A 26,370-nucleotide genomic window follows, 5' to 3' on the forward strand; every position below is an offset into this window, starting at 1 on the left:
GAGAACATTCACTGAGATAAAGCAGACCAATAAAAACAGAAATCTCTGCAGGTGTAAGGGTAGGATCTGAGTTATTTATGAAAAGAAGAAATAATGATCAACAGAGGCACCCGAGAATCTCTTTCAAGGAAAAATAATTCACAGTTTTATGCCGACTCTTTTTCAGGAAAGACTCTGATACGTCTCCTGTGCTTCCAGTAAGCGTGACGCCATCGTTCAGAAACGTTTGTCACACAGAAACTCTTGAAATCCTGCAGGCAAACAGAGACTTTCCAACCTAAACTTCAATAGCATTCCCCAGATGCTGCAACACCTTGAGTCAACATCTCACCAACCTCTGAAAGAGCCAAGCGGCTGCTTTATCGACCGGCCGTCCGCTCATTCTTCCCCCTCCATGTGTCTGAGATCAAGAGGAAAGAAACGACTTCAAAGAGAAGCACGTCAGATCTTAAGACTAAATAACACTTAAAAATGAACACTTACAATAAACACTTTTATACAGAAGAACGGCTTAAAGAAGTTTAAAGCTGCTCAAAGTTTCAAGTTAAAATTTCCACTCTAAGAAGTCCTGAGATTTTGTTCTGTGTTGGATTTTTACAAAGAAAAGAAAGAAGTCTTTTAAGTGTTTACATCTTTAATCACAAGCTTAAAAAAGTACTTAAAAATCCAGACTTCATAAGACTGAACTCATCGATATTTATTCAACAGTTACAATTCAAAGATCTAAAAACTGAACCTGATTAAAAAAAGTTAAAGAATCCTGAACGATCAAAGAATCCTTCAGTTTAAAATAAGAAATATTTTTTAAGATTAACTCCCTTTTAAATTCTTTTAAATGGTAAAAACAGTCTATGGGTAAAAACACTTTGTGTTATGGCGTTCTGAGTCGTCTGTGGTTGTGTCCTACTGCCCGGGTTCATCTGAACAAGCCCACTTTCTTCTTCTTTGGCTTGGAGGACGGCCGCCCGGGGTCAGACGAGGTCGCTCGAGGCTGTAGACGACACAAAAAGGTTGAGTTTTTTCATTCCTTAAAATGTTTCTGTTATGGTGACAGTTTAACATTTCATAAAATATCAGTTATTCCTTCACTTGTCTTGTTTTAATCCACAAACTCTCCCGTTTGTTCAGTAAAGATTTCAGTTTTATACACTTTTCATTATAATATTCAGGAATATGAGCACATCTAGCCTCTTATTTCACCTCTGTTTCTAACTGTTTAAAACCTACTTAGAGTGTTTGTGTTGTTGGTAGAATATTTTACTACATGTTGTGATTTGACTGAAAGCAGAACGATTTGACTGTGTAGCCTTTTAAACCTTCCTCTTCATTTGATAAACTTTCTGTCACTTTAATTGTTGATGTTTAAAAGATGAAAAACATCAAAATGATTTTATTTACCATGCTGAGTTTTGAGGTATTTGTGATTCTTTTCATGTCCCTGTCATACCTGTTGCTCTGACGCTCTGTCGGCCATCTTGGCTCTGGCTGTGTCCAGTTTCCCGTTCGCGCTCTGCTCTCCAGTCTCACCTGGTTCACTCCTGACCGGTCCAGCTGAAGGACGAGGACACAGGGGATCAGACTCAGTCAGAAACATTTCCTAATATCAAAGAAGCTCAGAGATCTTTCAACATTTCGACCGATATCGTCAGGTGTTTTCCATCCTGACAACACAACCCTGTGAAATAACCGTTTTTAGAACACTTATAACCGTAAAACAGCCCAATAAATGTTTTACTGATAACTGTTGGGACATGAAATGGAAATCCTGTGAAATATGTCAATGATTTGTTGACTTCTCTTAACGTTTTCTGTCAGTGTTTCATTTATTTGCTTTATTTTAGTGAGTTTTTATTTTGTGTTGGATGGGATTTTTCTAATCAAACAGACCCAGCGTGGAGGGGAGGTCTGGTTCAGCAGTCGGCGGTTCCTCCTCGACACAGCCTCCCTCAGACAGCTTGCGTTTCCGTGTGTTTCCGTGGGCGACGATGGTGGCGTACAGGTGTTGGAGGTCAGCGTTGAAGCTCGGAGTGTCGTGCTGCAGCAGAGGAAGAGTCTGATGGGAAACACACAGAGGGAAAAGGAGGTGATTATGGTTCTATTGCAGATCACATTCTTGTTGTGACATTTTCAGTTATATAATTTTATTTTGTATTGTGAGTCTCACTTTTAGAGTCTTGTTGTTGAAAACTAAACATTATAGTGTCCAATGGAAACATCTCTTACAGCTCGGGTTCACCCTGAGCGCCAGCAGGTGTTTTATCAGGAGTTACAGCAGACCCACTCTGGTTTTATTGGTTTATTGGTGCAATAATCAACTCAAGATCTGGGTTCAAGTGTTTATTTATAGATGTTGATCGAGCTAAACACATATTTTATTGATAAATCACAGCATTATCACTTCACCAGCGTCTTTAACCTTCAGGAATCAAAGTCAGGCTCGGGTGTCTCGGGCTTTCTCGCTCCATGTCCTATTGTTTACGGTGAGAAGGCAGACTCAGAGGGCAGAACAAACACCTAGCTGTGGGAGTGTCACCCACCTGGGGGAGGGGCTACTGCCCTTTGTGATGTCATGAAGGGAACATCTCCAAAACGGCCTGTTTGATCACACATTTTCTGAAAAGTGGAGCAGGCAGAAGACGGAGAGGATGTACTTTTCTCATCATTGGGGGGTTTGTAGACAGACTAGAGACACATGTTAGAGTTAGAGGAACATGGTGAAGTGTGTTTTGCATCATATGTGACCGTTAAGCTAAAATATATATATTTTCTAGAGATTTTTTTGGGGTTATTGTGCTTCCATTGGAGAGATGGGACAGTGGACTGAGTCAGAAACCAGGAACAGAGAGATACTGGGGAATGACACGGGGGTCTGCAGCTCTGAAGCCCATAGATCTATGACTATGCGTCGCATTAATCCGCTGCATGAACTTAAAAACATGAAAGTGTCCTCCTGACACGGCGTGGTACTTTGGGTAGGTTTGATTTACGATCCTGCAGTGGGAGTCACATGTCCGAGGTGTGATTCAGGGAGTGTCGGGCTGCGATAAGCCTCTAATCAAAGCTGCATTATTGGCACAACTGACCGCAGGTAGACAACTGAAACACACACACAAACACACACAGACACACACACCAACCACAGGCCTGACAGATAAGGGTGCGTGTAAACTCCGGCGACATTATGCAAACGCACGGCCGCCTGGTAGAAAAACACTCACTGTTCACTAAATCCTTCTTATTTCCCCGTTTGGACAAACTCTCAGAATTAGCTCCTCAAATATTGACCGGCAGAAATTGGTGGTCTCGCGCTCGCTGTCAGGGCAGAGGGGCTCCTAAACACACTTTGGTCAGGTTTGGAGGTTTTGCATTGATTTATTTTTGTTATTTGTTTGTTTAAATATCGTAAAAATAAATGGAAATGCTCTGCTGAGGCTTAGTTCTGCTTTGGGCACAGAGAAACCAATGTGCTGCGAGGGGACAGAGAGCAGCAGAAAGCCCACCTTATTCTCTCTTTTTATTCACTTCTCCCCCCCCGTCAGGCCTCCCCTCCCTCCACTCTCTGGCCGCCAGCTCACTTCACAATATTTGATCTGAAATATTGAGCTCAATTTGTTGGATCCGGCTGCCCTGCAGTTTAATTTGATAATTTAAAGCTCCTCTTCCCCTCTCTGTCGAAGCAAAGACTCAAACGGAAGAAAAACACTTAACAAAATGTCTGATGGGGAGGAAAAGTAACGACATACTTCATTTTGTGCTGCAGAGAAAAGTGCAATAAAGAAAAAAAAAGATAATCTGACCCGGTTGAACCTGCAGCCACAGATGGATGAATAACTCTACAGTCAATTAGCCGGTGTTAGAATAATCAGAAGCATGCTGACGCTGCAGTGGAAGAGAAGTTATGATGCAAAAGATTACTCTGATGTCTTCTGCATATACTATTTCTCCAAGTCATTAATGTGATTAGAAGGAAAACACCCAGAAGAACAAATTACTTCAATTATTTTGTAGTTTGATTTTTTCCCCCGGTTCCGGCCACAACCTTCACGTTGTTACGGTCCCTGCACACAAGATGATGGTTTTTCGGAGATCTTTACGGTCTTGGTCTTGACTCGATCTTGATCCCTGAATGTCTGGGCTTGTCTCTGTCTCTGAGCACTCTGGTCTCAGGTATGTCTGTGGTCACAACACTATCACAGGGAGTGAACTCAGCGACGGGCAGGTATTTATCTGCTGCTTTGAACCAGAAAAGAAACTCCAGACGAGGAATAAAAGGTGATTACAGCAGGTCAATAACCTGCAGACTGTTCTGTGGAGCTGCTCTGGAAAGTTCCTCCCTGACAGAGCAAAGTCTGAGGCAGAGAGGAAGAAGAGGAGGAGGAGTGCTCACCTGGTGGCCACGCCTCCATGCACCTCCTTCTTGCCACAGCAAAGCACGGTGTGGAGAAGGTGATGAGGGGTAGGTGATGAGAGGAAGAAGAGGGTTTCTCTATTCTTAGCAGGTAAACAGCTCTGATTTTAGACGCGCTGCTGTTGTTGTTTTTGTTTTCAGGTTTCGGTGCCGGAGAGTCTCACTCTCACTTCCCCTCTTCCTCCTCTCTCCTGCTGACCTCATGTTTACTCTCCACCTCGTTTTCTCTCGGGGTGACCTCAGCTTCCCGCCCAGGGTCCAGTTGAACCCTCCAGGACTCAAGGTCACGTCCTCGGAAAAAAACTGGAGGGTCAAACTGGACCGATATAATGTGGGGGACAACAAACATCAGGAAGCTGAACTATAACCTAGATCCTGTCTCAGGTGTCCATCTTTAGAGGCACGGAGCTGCTGAGATCGCCTTCATTACAAGTTTTAAGTCAACGTAGCTGTCAATGAATCAAATGTTGGTATTCACAAAACTAGGTATAAAAGAAACAAGGGACAGATAATCAAAGAAAGACCAACATTATATCAAATTAAGAACTTTGCAAAACAGTTTTAAAGACGAGGCAATTTACTGGAGGAATTTCAAATCTTTCCAAACCAGAAAGTAAAATATGCAGAAAAAGAAGTCCCAGGTTTACATGTTTTCAAATTATTCTTCAAGTATATATATATATATATATATATATATTTTTTTTTAGCTTGAACAGGACAGTGGAAGGCTTATTGTCACCTGCAGGCCAGTAAGACATCAGTCCAGGAAAAAGTTGAGAGCGCCAGGAATACGGAAAAAGTCATGATGCCTTCTTGACCCCAAACTGCACAGCACAATCATAAGTGAGTCATGAAGTATTTTTAGTCGCTAACATCATGTAAATAAAGCACAGACACCCGAAACTAAAGGGAATAATTCAATAAATTAACATTACTCGGAAAAATTGAAGCGACATGTGCACAAATCATGACGCAAAAACATGTTAAAATCTCCCATGATCCTCTCTGCTGTGACACCATGAACACTTTGTCTTCACCTCCTCTCTGTCCTCGCCTGCTGATGTCACATCTCCCTGCAGCAGCGTGACGCACAAAAAGGCTGCTAATATGAGACAAAGCTTTAAGAGAGGCCGACCGCTGGTTACGGGTCACACGTACACCTAATGTGATCACCGCGGGGGAAAAAAAACGGTTTCTAATTTGGTTTTGTTCATCATGAAATAACTTGAAGAATAATTAAAAAAAACAGAAGAAATGCAGAAACTGCAAACACTTGTGCATGCATATTTACCTGCTTCCATCTACAGGCAAACATAACACAAACATTTCCTACAGTTTAGGTTCTTTTGGTTATTCTAAAAAAGGTCCAAAAAGTTTGAGATATTTTGCATGTTCTCCCCGTGCATGTGTGGGTTCTCTCCGGGTACTCCGATTTCCTCCCACAGTCCAAAGACATGCTCGACTGGTGACTCTAAATTGTCTGTAGGTGTGAATGTGAGTGTGGCTGGTTGTCTGTCTCCAGAGTGTACCCCACCTCTCGCCCAATAACAGCTGGGATTGGCTCTATCCCCCCTCGACCCTGAATGGGACAAGCGGTACAATACAATGTTCTACCTCTCATTTCTGCTGATGCATCCCTGGGTGTGGATAATGTTTGTCAGTGATGTCTTGGTGAACGCTTTCTGCTCGGCTCTGCAGCTGCGACAGGAAGTGTTAAGTGTCACAAATAAATTGCTTACGGCGTGTTCACGTGCCGCCAAGCGCTGCAGCCGTGTTTAGTGTTTCTTGCTCGCATGTTGCTCACAGTCTCATGATGTCTTTGCGGGACGCCGCACTCGGCCCGTCCAGGCTGGGGCACGGCCCAGCGGCCAGCAGCTGAAGACGGGGGAGCAGCCAGGCCACAGAGGGTCTAATTACAGAGCGGAGCGGGGACAACCCTGTGGAAACTGTGTGCAACTGACAGAGGGCACGGAGGAGGAGGAGGAGGAGAGACTGTGTGCAGATGCTCTTGTTTTGTTTCTCCTTTAAAACTGTTTAGACACAAGGAGGTCTGAAGCTAATGATTGTCAGTTACGTCTCTAAACTGACAAAGATTAGTCTGAGCTGCCAGTTAAACCTGAGGCGTTCAAAGACCCACTTCTTTCCAAACATTTCCAATTTACAAGAAGATAGCATTTGACTATTTGACGTTTACTTCTTGAAGTTCATGAAAGCGAATCAGAGAAAAGATGAACACCTTCCTGCTTATGTGCCCACCCCTCACTCATAACATCCCCCCTCCCCCCCTCGTCGAGCCTCGCCTCGCCTCGCCCTGCCTTCTTACCACCCGGGTTCTGAATTCCTCAGGTATGTGAGATAAAGAGCTGCTGGCTGCTGTTTATGAGAGCAGCCGTCAATGATTTACAGAAGAGAAAAGAGGAGTGAGAGGCCAGGTTTCCAACCTTTCTAAATTACAGTGAGCAGGTGAGTTTTTCTGCACTGGAGGAGTCAATGAGTTTATTTTCCACAGGAGAGTATCATCACATATGGACTCATAAGAGTTAAAGAGCTGAGTGACAAATACGGGAAATGTCTCACCCTAAACGGTTGAAATCTGGGATTTGTATCAACGGGGTGGACATCATGGTGGGGTAAAAACTTTGGTTTCACATCTTGTAAACATAAGCACACAACTAGATGTCACAGCAGGATCATTTTTGTTTATATGTCCTGATAATTGGGTGCTTTAACTCACTATTTTTGACATATTTACATCAGAAGTTATTAGATCTTAATGCATTAACACAGTTCTCTGTTTATATTAACGTCCTCTTGTAAAGTCCAATCAATATCTGCAGCTCCTCTTCTTCCTCTCAGTCATGTTCGGCTGCTACAGTCAAAGTGTGTATTTTGGAGAGCATCGTCGCTGTGGTTGCTGAATGAAAAAAAAACCTGAAGTTTCCTGCCCTGCTCTTTACTTAGAGCCTCGGTTTGAAGCAAACAGATATTAGGATTTGACTCCTCCTGCTGTGCAGAAACGGGCTTCATGTGGGGAGCTACGTAGCACTTATGGATTGTTTCCTCATCAGTCTGAGTACATAATCCTTACAGGAGTTTTAACTGGGGAAACTGTATCACTACACTGTAAAGAAGAGAGAAATATCCTCTGGTTGATTCTCATTTTCTTTTTCAAGCTCACTCAATTCAAAACCTGATCAGAAAAACCTCTAAGTAAGGAGAACAAAGTTGGAAGCAAGGGCAACATTTTGGCTCAATTATGTGATTTCTGCGCAGCTAGAGTGAGGTGTTTCGGTCAGAAGTGGCCTCTAATTGTCACTTTTGGTTAAACTTCTGAACGGTTGCCATGGAGATGTGAAAGTGCCGTCTCAAGAAGCAGGAAGTGGGCCACGTTCCCAAACAGTGACAGTTCAATTCAAGAGATGACAACTGTGACGCTGCTGCACGAATGACTGCGAGTGCTGCACCAAAAACTGCATGCATGCGTCACCATGGCGCACACACACACACACACACACTCACAGACACTCACAGACACTCACAGACACACTCATGCATGAAGACATCAACATAAAAAAATGGCCTCGGTGACACACACCAACACTCAGCGCAGAAAAACCAAAAGCATGCGTCACAGCGGCTCAGTGTGGACAAGCAGACACTCCCCTCTGTCAGGTCACGCTGCTGCTGCTGCTGCTACCACAACACACACACACACACACACACACACACACACACTCACATTCACACACACACTCACACACACACTCACACACACACTCACACACTCCTGATTTAGATCCTTAGGGAAGCTGATACGATCCTCAAAGGATTTAAACTCTTTTTAAACATGCAGCTTCATGACCAGTTTGAGCTCGGGTTAAATCCAAGTGTGTGTGGTGTGTGTGTGTGTGTGTGTGTGTGTGTGTGTGTGTGTGTGTGTGTGTGTGTGTGTGTGTGTGTGTGTGTATCAGTGGGAAGCGCATCCTAATTCCTCTCATGTAAATGTTGACCTGCGCTGGGTGGGGTGTTCGTGGTGACGGGCTGGGGATGGGCTTCCATGGAAAGCTGCTGCTCCTGTCATCATCGTCTCTCTTTCACTGTCTCTCTGCCTTTTACTCCCGTTAGTGTGGGAAACACAGGCCACAGATGGCGCACACACACACACACACACACACACACACACACACACACACAGTTCTGGAAATGGGTAAAGAGTGTGTGATTAGAAAGTTTTGACGGTATTTTTCTGCTCACATGTAGAATCTAGTAGACTACTTTCTCAAATCACGAGGACATATCCAAAACTGAACTGAGTAAAAGTATGTCGACCTTTGTGCTGAACGTCACCATGGAGACGGACGCAGAAACATGAGTGGCAGCACGGACAGACAGTAAGAACACACACATACATACATACATGCATGCAAAGATCCTACCCTGATAGACAAATACCACACACACACGCCAAACGCCTTCACCCTTCCTCTGATTCACACACACAAACACACACCCGCTGATTCTCCCTTCAATGCGCGTCAGGGATATTTTTTTCCAGAGAAGTTTTACTTCAGGTTGGACTTTGGTCTCCTCGCAGCTCGGTGGAATTTGCCACGAGCAAGAAGACTTTGATCCACCGCAGCAATTCTCCTCCTCCTCCTCCTCCTCCTCCTCCTCTTCTTCTTCTTCTGTGGTTTCTGACTGTCTGCTCACCTTCCCAGTACGAGGACACGAACATCAAAAAGCAGAAAACAGAGCCCCCACTGTGAGGCTGATGTAACTTTCCATGACTCTCCGTACCTGAGCTGGGATTCTTCTTCCTGGTTTGTCCTTTCAGACAAACAGCATAAACAAACACGCTGGTTTCCGTCTAAAACCCCCGAATGATGCTGCTAAAGCCGAACAAACAAACTGTGAATTACTCTCAGCTGTTTACATGACTAATAAGAGGATCAACTTCTCTGATGTTCACCTTTCAAAGACCCACGACCTTCACGTGCGATCACTCTGGACATTTTTAGACGATGTGACTCTTGTGCAGTGACCATCGGCGTGAGACGTTTCATGGTGAAAAATCTACCAGAAGAAATAAAACCGAAATAAAGCTTAAAAATAGTTAAAGAGGGAGCATCTAGAAATGCTGTTAAAATTCACAGTTCAATCTGAAATGCCAAGTCAGTCAATTAGCCAGCCACACACACACACACACACACACACACACACACACACACACACACACACACACACACACACACACACACACACACACACACACACACACACACACACACACACACACACACACACACACACACACACACACACACACACACACACACACACACACACACACACACACACACACACACACACACACACACACACACACACACACACACACACACACACACCAAATTCCTCGCCTGAATACAGTAAACGCTTTCAATTTAAAAACTCAGCCCCTCGTCTCACTCTGATTGGCTGACAGTCACACACAGGAACCTAAAAGTGTGTCATGGCGGTTGTGTTTTTGGCGTGGAGCTCCGTCTGCTCCAGCGTCCACAGTGTTTAAAACCCCGTGTGGTTCCTGCCACACGCTCGCCACAGCCGGTTAAAGATCAGAAAAAGAGCGGGGACGACGTACAAACAGGATGAGACAACAGGCTGTAGTGTGTGTGTGTGTGTGTGTGTGTGTGTGTGTGTGTGTGTGTGTGACCTTTGCCATGAAGTCCTCTCTGTGGGATTGCTCCTCAAAAGCGTCTGTCTGCAGCCGCTCTGTATCAAAACATAAAGACACATTAGGATTACTAAAACATTATAAAACATCAGCCTTCTATTTGAACGTGTGATCTAAAGTTATTCTAACGTTTACACTTTTTATTAATGCGTGTATTGTGTTCTGTGCACCTCTGCTGAGTGTGGCTCCGTTCTCTCTGTAGTCCTGGATCTCCACGTCCTTCCTCATCAGCAGACCTCCCAGCTGCTCCACCTGACGCTGCAGCAGCTGACTCATCGCCAGCAGGGGGCGCACCAGCTGGACACACACCTGCAAACGCACATGATGCCGTCTGAGAGGAGGAGGAGGAGGAGGACGGTTTTACTGGATCAGGTGTTGGTCTACACTCACAGGGCTGTGGTATCCTGTTACAAACCTCGACCTAGAACTCTCGCAAACAGCTGTTGATGTTGTGCTTTGCTTCTGGTCACTTCCTGTCAGCACCTCTGGTCACTTCCTGTCAACACCTGTGTGTCTGATTGGACTCAAAGCTGTTCATTTGCACCTACTGAGGTTGTTTCCTCCTCTCTAGATCCTTGCTTGTGTTGTTCTTACTCTCTGATGTTCATAGAATTAATCTAGAGGTTATTAAGTAGACAATGTTACGAACGACCACAAAAAACCCAAGTTCATGAAGTCTGAATTTTTTGGGATGAAAACATTCTGTGTGTCGATCTATAGAAAAGAACGTACCACAGTGACGGGGGCGGGGGTGCAGTGAAACTCCCAGTAGAAGGGCAGCCCTGCCAGCTCGCTCTTCAGCTTCATGCTGATGTTTCCGTCATCCCGTCGTGTGAGAGAAATCAGGGACTCGCTGTCGGGTCGCCCGCCACTTCCTGTCAGCGTGGGCTGAGCCACCTCGCACAGGTGAGCAAAGAACGCTTTAACGGGGGCTCGCAGACGTTTGTTCAGCTCCTGGGAGGAAAAAAAATGGGTTTTATATTTCTGTTATGATCTCAGGAATTTGATATTTTTCCTGTGTTGTGTGTGTTTACCTGTGCTCTCCTCTGGATGGCTGCTGAGTCCATCCTCTCCTCCCACACACTGTGCGTGTCTGTCAGCAGGACGTGGTACGCCGAGTCCCCAAACCAGCTCTTGGCGAGGAGATGGCAGTCGCTGATGCTCACGGGAAGCCAAGGAAGCTGCAGGAGGGCATCATGGGAAGCCCCACAGGCATCCATCCCGTCCCAGACGCTCAGAATCAAACACACTAAGCAGACAAGAAAAAATGAAGTAAGAGGAAACCCACATAGATAATTCACTGACCAGAAGATGAACAGGTGTTAGAGAAGCCAAGAAACAAAGTCAACTATAACTTTAGATGTGTAGGTGATCAATAAACAATTTGTGATTTCATATTATCCATGTTTCATCTAATCTCAAAATGAAGCCCAAGAGATAAATGTGCACAGATATGTTCTACATTGTGGGTCAAATCAGGTAGAAGCTCCTGCTTGTTTGAGTTTGTTCCTGGAAGTAACTACCAATGAACACCCACATTATAAAAAAACATGGGGCAATTTTCTTTTTTATCAAACCTGTTTTTCTTAATTACTCACCTCCAAAGAATGCACACTAAAGCCTGGCCTGAGATCTGTTAAAGCAGCGTTACAGACGCCGTCCAGGCCGCATAATCACCACCTTGCAGGAGGGAGACCGCAGAGGCAGCTCCTGCGGGTAACAGGCTCCTCTCTGCTGATCTGTAATGGGACTGTTTTCGGGGAATAAAAAAAAAAGAGGTATTTCTCGTCAGTCGCAGTTTGGGGGGAAAAAAGTGCACGTTTCAGAGGTGAATCATGGCAATTTGCAAATCGCAAAAATACCAAATCAGTCACTTTATGACGATAATATAGAGCCATGTAAGGCTGAACACGGATGCAGTCTGTTTACGCCTGAAATCACAGACCGCTGCACCAAACTCCATTCAGAAATCTGTGAATTTAAATTTCCCTGCTCCTCAACACTCGTTTTTTTACATTTCCCCCATCATTTATAATCTTGTAAACGTTTCCAGAAGCTTCGGTTAAATTCGGCAGGTCGCAGATACAACGATCAGTGTGTAAAGCAGAGTTATAGATACAGAAACACTAAAGATTCGACCTGTGTCAGAATAACAAAAGATCAAAAGCTGAAATATCTCACACAGGGTAATGATTTTTTATTACACGTCAATTTCTGCCACACAAAGCGACATTTATAAACGTAAAAACTCGAAAACTACTAACATTTGCGACCTCAGGTGCTGTTTCACGCCCGTTTCCTGTTTACCGTCCGCTGATGATTCCAACGCCGATGTGAAACAACCAAGTTTACAAATAGTTCCGTTTAATAATAATAATAATAATAATAATAATGAATTAATTCATACGATTCACACCACTAACAACGCCACTTGTCCCTAAACTTATCGCTCTGCTATTACCAAATAAAGACCACGTGAATAACGTTGTCACTTCATCATAAAGGGAACATTATGAATAAGGTTTACGTCACGACTGATATTTAAAACAAATTAAATAAATAAAAAAGTGATAAATGTTTCCTGATTTTAGAATAGAATAAAAATGTTATTAAGACGTATAAAAATGTAATATTTGTTCAGAATAAAGCTAATAAAATCATGTCCCTTTAAGTGTCACGTGGTCGGCGTCGTAGCCTAGGAGAACCTTTGTTTACTTCCGGGTTGTCAGACTCGAAAACAAGCGAGGCACAAACACGCCCACGACGGCGAGAAAAGCGGATTAAAGTCCCGCAGAGATGGCAGGGGAGGCGGAGGACGAGATACCAGGTAGATAACCGTAATTATTTTATTATTTCATCCCACTGAAAACTGAGAATTATAAATATTTAATGTTAGCTTCTGCTTTAGCGCTTGGGCTAACAAAACAAACCGGTTACTTACTCTTTTTCAAACTGAGTTATTTTTTAAGTAATGCTGCTTAACGCTTATTACTGGGGTTAAAAGTTTAGACTTCTTATTCTTTCTATTTTTCTTTTTCACTTTTTGCAACGTTTTGTTTTGTTTTGAAACGTGTTTTTATTTATTCACATGTTTCCTTAAAGTCTGTGTTTACATGAGGTGAGTTTTAACATGAAGCAGTGTGCATGGATTGATATCACATTAGAGCGTGATGATACAGTATTTGCATGATTAAATTATTGACTATAATAAGAGGTTCTTCACATGTTTTACAGTTGACTTTGACTCTTTTTTTCCTGACAGAATCAGGAGCAGTTTTCACTTTTGGAAAGAGTAAGTTTGCAGACAACGTTCCCAGCAAATTCTGGCTTAAAAACGACATCCCTTTAAAAATCGCCTGTGGGGACGAGCATACCGCCTTAATAACAGGTAGGAGTTGTTTTAAGGTCATATCTGAAAGGAAAAGTGATGCAAACGTGTGTATGATAGATCTCAATCAAAGGAAGGCATTACGTTTTGCAGTAAATCCTTTTGTGTTTACCTCCACAGAAAATGGGAAACTCTTCATGTTTGGCAGCAACAACTGGGGCCAGCTGGGTCTGGGATCCAAAGTGACAGTGAACAAGCCTACGTGTGTCAAAGGTTGGTCTTTGAAAAGCTCTCTGTTTCGTCCATTTGTCATCTACACTCATGCACTTTAACTTATGTCAATACTGTCAGTTTACGACTCTGTTTTTGCACATTTACATTTAATCTTCCATATTTAATTTACAACCATTACGACTCTGTTTTTGCACATTTACATTCAATCTTCCATATTTAATTTACAACCATTTATGACTCTGTTTTTGCACATTTACATTTAATCTTCCATATTCAATTTACAACCATTTACGACTCTGTTTTTGCACATTTACGACTCTGTTTTTGCACATTTACTTTTAATCTTTCATATTTAATCTTTCATATTTAAGACTAGGTATGCTTCATTAAATCCTGGTTGTATATATTCACATTCTTAGTTTTTATATTTTTAGTGCTTATTTACTTTGTATTTAATATTATATTGTGTTTAAATTTGCTAATATTGTGTTTTTTGCTCATATTGTGTGTTTGGATAACCCAGTTTGGGATCAATAAAGTAATTCTATTCTATTCTTTAGTTGATATAGTGAGAGTATTTCTGTTGTGTTTGTGCTGCCACTAACAGCTGACTGCAGGATGTGAAGAGGGCGAGAATATAAACATAACTGGCTTTGGTGGAGGATTTCTTGCCTTCCTTTGAGTCTGAGAGTATGAAACCGATTCTCAGGATAAACACAGTTTTCCACAAGCATCTTTTTACAGCAACTGTCTGTTCCCCGCGTCCCCACTGAGCTCGGGAAAAGAGCGTTTAGTTTAGCTGCCCCCTCCGAAGGGAACTTTCTTCATTTCACTTGAAGTCTTTCGCTCGATCTTAAAAGACAATAATGTGAGACCATCGGACAGAGCCTGGTGTGTTTTTGAGTTGTAATCTATGTTCACAACTCTGCACTTTAACTGTGAACCAATTTGCACATTTTGATTGTTGTTGCTCTGAATTTATTGCTTGTAAACTGTTTCTTAATCATGTAATTATTATGACGCGTGGTCAGGTCACCCCATTGAACTGCCTGCAATAAAATGCAAATCAAAACTCTCTTAAGACTCCAGAAGTAGAGGAGCATTGCTCAAGGGGAAACCTGGAGATTTGTTTCCATTGTAATCCCAATCTGGAGGGTCCATAATCTGCTTTAATCTGGAGAGGCACAGACAGACGGACACACTGGAGGTTTCTGTGCACGGCTGCTCATGTCAACTACAACAGATTGATGGAAAATTTAATAATTGCACAAATCCTCTTCATTGTTACAGATATTTACCAAACATGTGTGAATGTTTAGTTTAATGTCCCATCAATTTGTTTGATACAGTATTTATTAATTCAAGAGATGATTTCAGAAGAGATTCTCACATTCTGAAACTGGAAAGACAACTGATCGTATAAAGTTTCTGCCTCTACGACAGGAAGTCACACTGGTTTTGTAACAATAAGCGTTGATGTGTTTCTGATTTCAGCTCTAAAGTCGGAGAAAGTTCAGTTTGTGGCGTGTGGCAGAAACCACACTCTCATCTGCACAGGTCAGTGTCTGATTCAGAGGAGAGATTCTACTTTTGATGTAAATTTTGACTATGTTTACATTTGAAAACTTTTATTTTTGTTTTGTTTGTAGCTCAGGGAAAGGTGTTCTCGTCCGGGGGGAACAGTGAGGGTCAGCTGGGGCTTGGGGACTGTGAGGAGCGGACGGCCTTCCAGAGGATTCACTTCTTCGACTCTCGAGGACCAATCAAAATGCTCGCTGCTGGTTCAAACACCTCTGCTGCTCTCACAGGTGACGCTCAGAATTTAACTTCTAGAGTAAAAACCAGCAGTTTGTCCTTTTTTAAAACTATTTTACATTTTTTAAACTGTTCTTTAATTGAGCTAAACAGACAGAAATGTTTTAGGCAAATTTGTAAAATTAATAAAAGTTTTTATTTATAAAAAGATGTTACAGTTCCAGATTTTTACAATTTTTTCTCCGTGGTTTTCAAAATAAGAGCACCTTACACCCTATCATGATTTGTGAAAGGAAGCAAATCAATAAAAAAAAAAACAATGTGAATGACCTCTTGGTTTTCTTCCCGTCACAGAGAGCGGTAAACTGTTCATGTGGGGCGACAACACGGAGGGTCAAATCGGTTTGGGGAAGGAGAGCCACGCCGCCTCGCCCCAGGAGGTCAGCGTGGGTCAACCAATCAGCTGGGTGTCCTGTGGATACTACCACTCTGCATTAGTGACAGGTAAGTTCATTTACAGAGACAAACGAATTTGAAGCTAAACCCAAAGTTTGATGTTTCACAAAAAGTTCTTAATTAATGTCAAGTTTTTTTATAAAGCATATAAAAAAAACAACCTCAGTTGACCAAAGTGCTGTACTGCTTAAAAAACAATATGAAAAGTTGAATCATCTTTTTCCTGTTTATCAGCTGACGGAGCTCTGTACACGTTTGGTGAGCGTGACAGCGGTAAACTGGGTCTGGGCACCGAGCAGCTGCCCCGACATCGAGTCCCTCAGCGGGTGAAGAGCATTAAAGAGGAGGTGCTGCAGGTGGCGTGTGGAGGGGGACACACGGTGGCACTAACAGGTGACTTAAATGTGCTCAAACAATCAGACTCCATAATAATAAACTATTTAATTAAAACTTTGGATGAATAGGAACTTGTGTTGTCAAGGAGCTGGAAACTGTTTTTCTGTTGTTCATGTTTAATATGAATTTCCTGTGTCTGCGTGTCCTGTGTTTCAGAAGACGATATATACACCTTCGGTCTCGGTCAGTTCGGTCAGCTCGGTCACGGCACGTTCATTTTCGAGTCGCGGGTCCCTCGGCTTGTTGAGCACTTCAGGAAGGGAAGAGTGTGTCAGGTGAACTGTGGGGAAAACCACACTGCTGTCATCACAGGTGAATACTGACTCCAAACTTCATGTCACTACCACATCTGACTTTGTCCCCCTTTACTCCTTCTCTGGTTTAATGAAAGTGTCTGTTCTGTGTGTTTTATAGAAAGCGGTCTGCTGTACTCGTTTGGAGACGGTCGACACGGGAAACTGGGTCTGGGGGAAGAAAACTTCACAAACCAGTTTAAACCGACTCTGTGCCCTCGCTTCCTCAAGTACAATGTTCAGGCAGTAGGTTTCTTTCAGTAGCTTTTACTCCCAAGTGATGCTGGTGTTTAAGAAGCTTCAAATATTATATTAACATGCACCATGTCTGTGTGAAGGCTACGTGTGGCGGCTGTCACATGGTGGTGCTGGCTTGTCCGAGGGATCCGGGCTGCAGCGATGTGACTCTGGAGGAAGACGACGTGACAGAAGATTACCTGGAGAAGCCGTACGTGGAGCTGCTGGGGAGTACGGCCGACTCGTCAATCCTGCAGAGGAGCCTCTCTGCTCGGGTCCGCAGGAGGGAGAGGGTGGGTACAGAGCGAGGAGGAGGAGGTTCATCAACATATTCTTAAAGAGCACACTGTGACATCTACATTTTCAAACCCACAGGAGAGATCTCCGGACCAGTTCGGCGCCATGTTCCGCACGCTGCCTGCCGTGATGTCCGGCTACCTCCGCCCACCGCTCCCCATCTCCGGTCAGACCATCCCGCCCAGACTTCCTCCGACCGAGCTGAGCCACAGAAAGGTGCTCAACGGCACTCACCAACACGGGAGCGCAGGGTCAATGCACCAGGGTACCTACCTCACCTCCACCTCCACCTCCACCTCCTTTTCCTCCTCCTTACCTTCCTCCTCTTGTTTCCTTTGGGGTCAGACCAAAGTTCAGTTATCTGTTCAAGTACCAGGTACAGCAGCTTTCATAACGGTTAGGAGAGTTCAGAGAGCTTTAAAGATGGAGGGGACACTGATAATGAGACGCACACATGTAGATGGCTCCAAAAAAAACAACTTTTAAAAGAAGGACATAAAAGATGAAAGTCAAAAGATGCTTAAGATTGAAGTATTTTCTGATTTTCAGGCAGGTTAGAGAAATAAACGTTTAGATGAGGGGATATGTCTTAAATCACAACAAAAACAGCGTCACTCCGGGCATATTCTTCTTTATTCGACACCTTCAAATTCCCTTTTATTAATTTGAAAACATGAATTTAGCATCAAACAAGTTAAAGAACAACAAATAAAATGAGTGAAGAATAAAAATCCAGGCAGAAAACATATCTCACGTTGCAGAGAGCATCACCACAATCGCTCACAACATCTGCTGAACTGACAGCCCGGGATCTGAATGTTTTTGTTGTGATTGTAAAAGAGGCCGAAGTGCTGCAGAAAAGCAGGAAAAGTCTGGACTAAATGTTCTGCTTTGTTTCCTCAGAGCAGACAGGCGACGTTGTGGAGAGCCTGACCGACACAGACAGCGTTAAAGATCTCGGAGAAACCACAGACTTCCTCAACATGGTGAAAAATCAATGAATCCATCTTACGTCATATCAGAGAAAAGTAACTTTGGTGATCTAACCTGCTGATTTTCCTATATTTCTCCTCCTGATAGACACACGTGATGAAGATGGACCCTGGCGATAAAAGCCTCACTCTGTCTCCAGTTCAGAAGGTAACTCGTACGTCTTCTCCTCTGAGCCAAAACTTGCAGCCAACTTGGTTTCTAACCTCCCTGCCATGCTCCTCTAGTTCCCCTACACGCGTGAGATTAAGAGAAAGACAAAAAAGTTGTCATTACTTTTTTATTATTTCATCTTACTTTTCTGATTGTCCTGTCTCTTGTCTTTTTCTTTTTTGTTTTGAGTTTTCTGCATGTCTCTTTTCCTCTCTAACGCATGCCTCTGTTTCATCCTCTTCTTGCTTTCTGTTGCCGGGGATAGAGGAAGGGTAAGCATGCTAAAACTAACCAGAAAAAAGAGGGAAAGCTCTCAAAGCTGAGCAGTTTCTCTTCCACTCCCTCGTCTCATAAGAGCGAGACGGTCTCGCCTCGCCGCGCGCTACCTACTGAACTCCTGAGGGGCCCCGTGGCCCGGTCTTCGGCCCCTCAGACACCGCAGGGACAGAAAGCGTCCAAGCAGAACAAAGAGAATCTGATCCTGGCTGTGGAGGATCTGCAGAGGAAACCCGGTAAAAACAAACATCCAAGTATACAAGACATTAAGAAGGCAGCGTCCAAACGGAGGAGCAAGCCAACTCAGGGGGGAAATCAGCTGATGGAGGTTGGCAGAAAGTCGGGACATGACTCCAAACAACACCCTGAAATCAGAAAGACAGTTTCAGCTGAATCCACAGTGAAAGTTAAGCAATCACAGCCAAGACATGTCACCGTTAAAAGCAAACCGATAGCAGTGCAAAGTCAGCACACACAAGCTTCCTCTTCAGGTAAACACAGTCACACAGACTCAGAGAGTTTAGACAGCTCTCGACTGCTCTCTCAGGGGAAAAGTAGCTCAAAATCTAAAGAGAACACAGAGATTTCTAAAAAGTCTAAGAACGAGAAAAACAAAAAGGAGGCTAAATCAAAGAAAGAGAGCAAACCTGCAGAAGGAAAAACAAAAGAGGCTTCAAATCTCAACCTGCTAGCTGGAGCAGCCTCTCTCGCAGCAGGTGCAGTTTTAATGCATGAGGTGATGTCCCAAAACTCACCGTCGCCATCAGAGAGCAGTCACAGCGTCCTGAAAGACGGCGTGAAGACATTTCACAGCGAAGAATCTGAATCCTCCGCCGACGATTTCAGGAACAAATCCGCAGTCAGCATCAATATCATCCCTGCAGCCGAGAGTCCAGAAGACGGGACGAGTCGGAGGGAGACGAGTCCGGATGAAAGTGAGGAGAAAACAGACTCTGTGACGGTCCAACAGGAGGAAGAGGAGGAGGAGGAGGAGGAAGAGCAGAGAACAAGTGCTGATGTAAGCGAGGAGGAGGAAGATGTCAGTCACAGTGTGGAGAAAGTTACAGAAGAAGAAGAAGAAGAAGAGAAGGACAGCGACACTCTAAAAGCAGAAGAGGAGTCAGGAAGTGATGCAGGAAGCAGTGTTACAGACAAAGATGTGAGCAGCGATGAGGAAGAGGAGAAAGAGGAAGAGGAGGAAGAAAGTGAGACTGCAGGGAATGAAAACGAAGACGAGACTGAAGGGAAAGACAGTACGGGAAGTGATGTAGAAGAGGAGGAGGAGGAGGAGGGAAGTGATGAAGGGTCAAGTGAAGATTCAGACAGCAAAGGAGGAGAGTCTGAAAGTGAGGAGGAAGAAGAGGAGGACCTGGAAAGTGAGGATGAGGAAGAGGAGGGTGAAAGTGAGTCTTTAAAGACTTCAGAGAGCAAAAAGAGTGATGAAGGTAGTGAGACCGAGGCAGAAGAGGAGGAGGAGGAGAGAGAGAGTAGTGCTGAGGAGGAAGAGGAGGAGAAGGAGAGTAGTTCTGCTGAGGAGGAGGAGGAGGAGAAGGAGAGTAGTTCTGCTGAGGAGGAGGAGGAGGAGGAGGAAGAGGAGGAGAAGGAGAGTAGTGCTGCTGAGGAGGAGGAGAAAGAGAGTAGTGCTGCTGAGGAGGAAGAGGAGGAGAAGGGGAGTAGTTCTGCTGAGGAGGAGGAGGAAGAGGAGGAGAAAGAGAGTAGTTCTGCTGAGGAGGAGGAGGAGGAGGAGGAAGAGGAGGAGCAAGAGAGTAGTGCTGAGGAAGAGGAGGAGGAGGAGAAAGAGAGTGGTGATGCTGAGGAAGAGGAGAGCAGTGAGCAAGAAGAGAGTGAACATGAGACAGAAAGTGAAGGAGAGGAGGAGGAGGAGGACGAAGAGGAACAAAAGAGCGATGATGAAGAAGAAGAGGCTGAGGAGGAAGATGCTAATAGCACAGATGAAAAAGAAGATGAGGAGGAGGAGGAGGAAGAAGAGGAGGAAGAGGTTGTAAAAAAGAAAAAGTCAGCTGAAGAGAGAAGTGTTAAATCTGGACGTAAACTGAGATCAGCTCAGGCAGCAGACGAGTCAGAGGAGTTCTGGGGCGACGTGTTACCGCAGTACCTCCACCTGAAATAACTCAAAACTACGGAAGCCTAAAGGGGACTTTTTTTAATGACCTTCATCTGCATCAACCGGAGCATCGACAACCTGTTTACACACAACTCGTTAAAACAACAACAAGTGCAATCAGAAAAAAACAATCACTTGGAAAATACACACGAGAAGGAAGAATGTCTATTTCTGCACCTTTGTATTTATTATTGTGCTTTCTGTTCATCACTCTCACGGTGCCTTTCTGCTCGTGTCTCTCATGATTTGTAATTCAGAAAACCTTTTTGTGATTGAATCCAGCCTTCAGCCTTCAGGTTCTTATGAATATCGTCTGAAATTAAACTTTTAAATGGTTCAGTTTACGCCTTTTTATGGCAGCTTAAAAACAAGAATTGAAACAAAATACCAAAACTGTTTCTCCTCTTTTCTTCTGACGGGCGGCTTCAGTGTGTTTAAATGATTTACATTTCTATACAGATTATTTATTGCACATTTTTTTACATTCTTCATCTGTTTTTATTCATTTGTGTGTTTGAATTAAATACTTTTGTTTTATTTCCTCCATGCTTTGTTTGTTTCTTCTAACTTCAAGAAATTAGACTTTAACTCTGACCCCTAGTGTTTAAAATGGGTACTGCAGTCCACATTCAAAACATCATAGAGAGCTGTTTCCCCCCCTCCTCTCTAGAGTGGATGCTCACTCAGGTCACCATGTGGTGGACTCTGAAGCTTCAGTGTTTATCCAGCTCTGCATGGGTCTGTAAACCTTTCTGTGTTCTAACCTCTCTCCATTTTTCAAAAGCATCTCCAATATTGATCCTAGTTTGAGCACGTTTCTGCTCGTGGAGCTTATTAGAAACATGCAGAGGCTTTTTAGGTCGGGTACAATCACTTCTATCTGAACCACTTCTCTTGCTGCAACACCTGTTGACCTGATAACTGCTCTCATATCTGGCAAACTGAGGGGCGTCCAAAACGGCCGTGTGGGGGGGTCTTAAAAGCGCCTACCTTCTCTGGTCCAAACAAATCCAGAGCATTCAGGAGCAGAATCTAAAGTTAGAAGGAGGACATACTGGCTGCTGCATTGTTGTCAGAGAAGCACTTCAACATAGCATGTTTCCTTAATGATCAGATAGTGAGCTCACTTTATCATCTCACTCTCTACACATCTCACTGACTTCACGTTATAAACGATTGTTTTCTTTTTGTGAAAGTCTCTTAAACTGATTTCTGAAGCGTTCCTTGTTTTGAAGTGGTTGATTGGCTGGATTCAGAATCAGGTGGGGTTTGTTCCTGGTTTCTTCTTCTTCTTCTCCTCCTCTCTATGTTTGTAATCCGTCCTGTAATCCCTTCCCATCGTTCCCTGCTGTTGTGTGGAGGAGCTCAGAGCTTCTTGTCGTCTTCAATTCTTGAAAACAAAGAGAAAGACGCCCTGATTTGTGTCTCCTTCCTGCCTGTATCGTTTTAGATCACAATCCTTTTGAATAAATCTACATCTTTAATTGATCAGCATTGTTGGAGTCAAATACCGATACTCGTCTCCTTAAACAGTTTCGATGTTAAAGATTTAAGTTGGACATTGTTGGTGGTGTTGTGATTTTAATCTAATTAATTATCTCTCTCTGTCAGGATTCTTCCAAAGGGTCGGATCAGACGTTCAGGAAGGGCGATGAGGACGAAGAGGAAGAAGACGCAGAGGAGGAAGAGGAAGTAGAGGAGGAAGAGGAAGTAGAGGAGGGCATTGTTGATGAGGAAGAGGAAGAAGAGGAGGAGGATACATCAGCTGAGACGGAGGGGCAATCCTCCAGTTTGGACGACTCGACAGAGAAACCAGCAGCGGCGTCTCAGAGTCTTGTATGTTTATTATTTATTATTTAATCAGTTATTTATGCTCCTGTTGTGTTACATCGGATTTGTTTTACAGAAACCTGAAGAGCAGAAAGAAGAATCAGCGCCTGATGCAGAGCAGAAAGCCGACAGAGGTTTGTTAGTCAGATGAAGAAACAATTAATTTGATGCTTTTTGTGTAACTGACGGGACTTAAATGTCCTTAGAGTTCATGTAAGAAGAGGCTCTAAAGAAAAAAGAAAAATACTCTCAGAAATACAAAGACATGCTTGACTTACAAGGCAATGGAAATATATTTAAAACTTTTATATTATTATTATTATGAGCAGAAATCACAGAGCAGCCCATCACTGCAGGAGAAGAAAAGACGAGTGATGGAGCAAAACCAGCCAATGGGACGACAGACGGGGAATCCAAAAACCAATCAGGCTCCAACAAAAAGGTACAGAAGCTTTACTTTTGGTATAGAGGTTTTTGAATTAGTGAGAATGTCTTTCTGTTTATCTCTGGCTTTAGTTTTCAAAAGTAGAGCACGCTGTTCAGGCTCCACACGTTTATTCAAATATCCTGAAGTCTGAAAATCTTTTCAAGAAATCTCCACGCAGCAGCAGCAGCAGCAGTGTGACATTTCATTCAACAAACAGCAGCAGATTAAATGTATGTTTTTCAGGGTGCCGGTAGTGCAGTGGTTAGTGCGTGCGCCCCGTGTATGGAGGCTGTAGTCCTTCAAGCGGGCGGCCCGAGTTAGAATCGGACCTGTGGCTCCTTTCCTGCATGACATTCCCCTCTCTATCTCTCTCTCTCCCTGATTTCGACTCTCTCCATGGTCCTGTCTCGACATTAAACACCAAAAATAAAACTTGAAAAACAAAAATAGTAAACGTGTCTCTCCTCTCAGCTCTCTCTCTTCAGGCGCCTGTCCTTCTCTAGATCGAAGCAGAACAACGGCACGGACCAAACCCCAGCAGAGGGCGTCATCTCCGGGGATGCAGCAGTCCATGGAGAGCCTCCCCCCCCTCCTCCTCCTCCTCCTCCTCCTCCTCCTCCTGCTGCTGCTGCTGGGAGCCGTGACACAGAGACAATCAGAGGAAAAGCACCTCAGAGATCTCTCGCCCAGGGAGCCCGGGCACCTCGCTCCGGAGCCTGCACCGTCCTCTGATCCCGGGAACAAAAACTCTCAGGTGTCCTCAGTGATCTGAAAGTGTGAAAACGGTTCATTAGCAACACTTAAAGGGAACCTGTGGCGTTCTCACATCCAGCGTCACTCAGCAAAACATCCAGCATCGTTTACATCTGTGTGAAGCTACGTACGGTCTTCTTCTCTGTCTTTTCTGGTGACCAGAGAAAGCTTCACCGGGAATCTTTAAATGTGCAGTATACCAGCTGTTACTGGTTTTATTAAAGCATCTTACTCTTCAAGAAGGTTGACATTATTTTCAATACTTTGATGCTTTTATCGACACCACATATTTTAAAACGATGCAACCACTTTTTTTTCTAACTCTCAGTAGAAGGACCAAACCTAAAGAAATACATCTATTTCATAAGAAAGAGAGGAACGGATCCATCAATTCTGAAAACAAGAAATTCAACAATCCAGGACTTTTATTTTTCTGACTGTTATATTGAAACAGGAATCCATATCCTTTGATTTTTACCAGAATCATATCAAAGTTTAAAAATTCAGGTGTCGTGACGTCACTTGTCAACAAAAATAATTTAACATGAACTGAAGTTTTTATATAAGGTTGGCATCAAAACCCTGTTTGTTTTTTTATCGTTATGATGTCATCAAAGACATCTCAGGTGATAGATCACCTGAGAGGATCTTAAGGAGTTCTACGTTTCTGTCTGCAGTTTGAATCTGAAGTGCAGCTTTGAATGAACCACTATACTATAAACCACTACCTGTTCTCAAGTGACCTACAGCTGAGCCTCCTCCTCCTCTTCCTCCACCAGTATGACCAGTATATCTATGATGCTGGGTGGTTTTTAACTTGTGTCGTTCTTCTTGTGTGGTGCCTGGAGACTGTGTGTGTGTGTGTGTGTGTGTGTGTGTGTGTGTGTGTGTGTGTGTGTGTGCGTGCGTGCGTGCGTGCGTGCGTGCGTGCGTGCGTGCGTGCGTGCGTGCGTGCGTGCGTGCGTGCGTGCGTGCGTGCGTGCGTGTGTGTGTGCGTATGTTAAACTGTGAGGATGTAAATAATCATATTTATTGTCACATAGTCCTCGAGCACATTTGCACTTTTCTATGATATTTGTTCACATTTCAAAGAGAAGCGGTTTTTATAGTCTGACGTGATAATCTCATTTAACTGAATCATTTTTTTTATCATCTGGATTTTTAAATGATATCAATAAAGCGTTTTGATGCTTCATATGTGTTTCTCTCCTTCTTATACAGCTTAATTTACTAGTGATCACATGTACTTCCTCCTTTCTGCTCTTTGATTATGTTATACAAAACAATGCAAAGTAATTTAATATATTACATAATGTTTTATTACATTTATTTTGTATTATTGAATTTTTAAATGTATATCCCAATTTTATTGCATTGTTTTCCGTATTCCTATTGTTTTCACTTACTTAATGAGAACTTTTTATATTTTATTTTAAATAGTTTATAGGATTTTTTTTCTCAGTAATTTTTTTTCTAATTCATTTTCATTTTATTTTAAATGAGAAATGTTATGGCAGAAAATTACAGGGAAATAGGAACATTTAAAAACGGAAATGAAGACAAAAAGGAAGGAATCATTTGAAGTTAACTAAGTAATTATGGTTACTTTACGCCCTTTAGTGGCCAACTGCAGAGCTATCAAGTCAGACCGGTGAAAACGTGTACATTTTTTGTATTTTGAGGAGAAAGCTATCTTTATTTAAATATGTGTCATCTGATGGATTGCCATCTCAGTTGAGTTATGTGAGCGCTCTGTCTCACTAAGGTCTTAGAGTCTCATGATTAGTCTTATGGGTAAAACAAGGTACCAAGATAAACTGAGAACTGTTGTAGAAGGATTGTTAAAAAAAAATAGATTTATCTATATTTTGATACATTTTTTTGTTTAAAAAATATGAATCTTATATTTATTTTTCTACAAATGTCTTGCTGTTTTTCAGTGTTTTTTGTGAAACGTATTGTCCACTGAGAAATGCACTTTTCATGCCAATGAGAATTTGTAATGTACAATTGTTGAAGTGAACTTTTGCAGGGAGATGTAGTTGCACTGTACAACCACGAACGAAAACCCCTAAAATACACAAATAAGTAAAACAAATATAGTACAGATGCTCCTCTCAAAAACGTTTTTTTTCCACTACAAAATGTTATTTCAAAAAGAGAATATCTATTTTTATTTTGTATATATATATTTGTGTATACATATTCTTTCTGACTTGATGTCCCCGACGTACTTCCCAACAATGACCACTAGAGGGCAGACATGTGCGAAAAATGGCGAGTTTAACATTACAGCTTATGGTGAACATGCACTCTACTCCTGTTTTCATTTGACTTAATGTCTTTTAAAACTGCCAGGTTAGCTATTGTGGAAAAATATTTAAATTAATTATTAAATACTGGCTTGTGACAGAAGACAGTTGGTAAAATGGCTAGCATGTCAATTTAATCTGCTAAATAATCTGCAGCTGCAGCACGGACGGGGAAAAAAGACGTTCACATTTAACGTGTAAGAGGTGAGTATTCACAGATATTTTTTAGTATTGTTCAAAATTTGAGATGCTTTAGGTTGTTTAGAGTCTTTATTAACGTTTTGTGTTTGTATAAATCGATGGAACTCGCGTTTAATTACATTTAACACGATGTATAGAATGTTTCATATTTGTTCTGCCAGCAGG

General features: G+C 42.9%; 2 protein-coding genes across 4 annotated transcripts; one reads left to right on the forward strand and one right to left on the reverse strand.

The window, feature by feature from the left end:
* Nucleotides 1–614: 614 nt before the first annotated feature.
* nhej1 (nonhomologous end-joining factor 1) lies at nucleotides 615–11,362 on the reverse strand. The gene is made up of 7 exons (XM_029280112.2): nucleotides 11,177–11,362; nucleotides 10,875–11,096; nucleotides 10,313–10,451; nucleotides 10,122–10,180; nucleotides 1,888–2,053; nucleotides 1,448–1,551; nucleotides 615–991 (listed from the first exon to the last, which is right to left on the reverse strand). Exons 1-7 carry the CDS (start codon nucleotides 11,360–11,362, stop codon nucleotides 917–919), a joined length of 951 nt encoding a protein of 316 aa, XP_029135945.1. The 3' UTR covers nucleotides 615–916.
* Nucleotides 11,279–24,887, forward strand: rpgrb (retinitis pigmentosa GTPase regulator b). 3 transcript variants are annotated; one of them, XM_020648195.3, is made up of 18 exons: nucleotides 11,292–11,414; nucleotides 12,815–12,969; nucleotides 13,405–13,530; nucleotides 13,651–13,743; nucleotides 15,199–15,261; nucleotides 15,354–15,512; nucleotides 15,814–15,963; nucleotides 16,150–16,308; nucleotides 16,468–16,623; nucleotides 16,726–16,850; nucleotides 16,943–17,134; nucleotides 17,217–17,403; nucleotides 18,042–18,124; nucleotides 18,219–18,278; nucleotides 22,294–22,518; nucleotides 22,589–22,646; nucleotides 22,842–22,954; nucleotides 23,411–24,887. In XM_020648195.3, the coding sequence occupies exons 2-18, from the start codon at nucleotides 12,939–12,941 to the stop codon at nucleotides 23,669–23,671; spliced, it is 2,241 nt and encodes a 746-aa protein (XP_020503851.1). In that variant the 5' UTR covers nucleotides 11,292–11,414; nucleotides 12,815–12,938; the 3' UTR covers nucleotides 23,672–24,887. The 3 variants fall into 3 exon arrangements, with proteins under 3 accessions (XP_065808263.1, XP_020503851.1, XP_065808264.1); XM_065952192.1 differs by having other exon boundaries at nucleotides 22,604–22,646; XM_065952191.1 differs by lacking the exons at nucleotides 12,815–12,969; nucleotides 22,294–22,518; nucleotides 22,589–22,646; nucleotides 22,842–22,954; nucleotides 23,411–24,887 and adding an exon at nucleotides 18,547–22,286 and having other exon boundaries at nucleotides 11,279–11,414.
* The last annotated feature ends 1,483 nt before the right edge of the window (nucleotides 24,888–26,370 follow it).

This window comes from Labrus bergylta, chromosome 24 (genome assembly GCF_963930695.1).
Source record: "Labrus bergylta chromosome 24, fLabBer1.1, whole genome shotgun sequence".
Lineage (NCBI taxonomy): Eukaryota > Metazoa > Chordata > Actinopteri > Labriformes > Labridae > Labrus > Labrus bergylta.

Excerpts from the sequence above, each read along its gene's own strand:
- nhej1 (XM_029280112.2), bottom strand. The coding sequence starts at position 11,362 with ATGGATGCCTGTGGGGCTTCCCATGATGCCCTCCTGCAGCTTCCTTGG. Across the intron at positions 10,181-10,312 it reads CGGAGCCACACTCAGCAGAG|AGCGGCTGCAGACAGACGCT; the intron begins GTGCACAGAACA and ends GTTTTGATACAG. Across the intron at positions 992-1,447 it reads ACAGAGCGTCAGAGCAACAG|CCTCGAGCGACCTCGTCTGA; the intron begins GTATGACAGGGA and ends TGTCGTCTACAG.
- rpgrb (XM_065952191.1), top strand. The coding sequence starts at position 13,668 with ATGTTTGGCAGCAACAACTGGGGCCAGCTGGGTCTGGGATCCAAAGTG. Across the intron at positions 13,744-15,198 it reads CAAGCCTACGTGTGTCAAAG|CTCTAAAGTCGGAGAAAGTT; the intron begins GTTGGTCTTTGA and ends TTCTGATTTCAG. Across the intron at positions 18,279-18,546 it reads CTCTGTCTCCAGTTCAGAAG|AGGAAGGGTAAGCATGCTAA; the intron begins GTAACTCGTACG and ends TGCCGGGGATAG.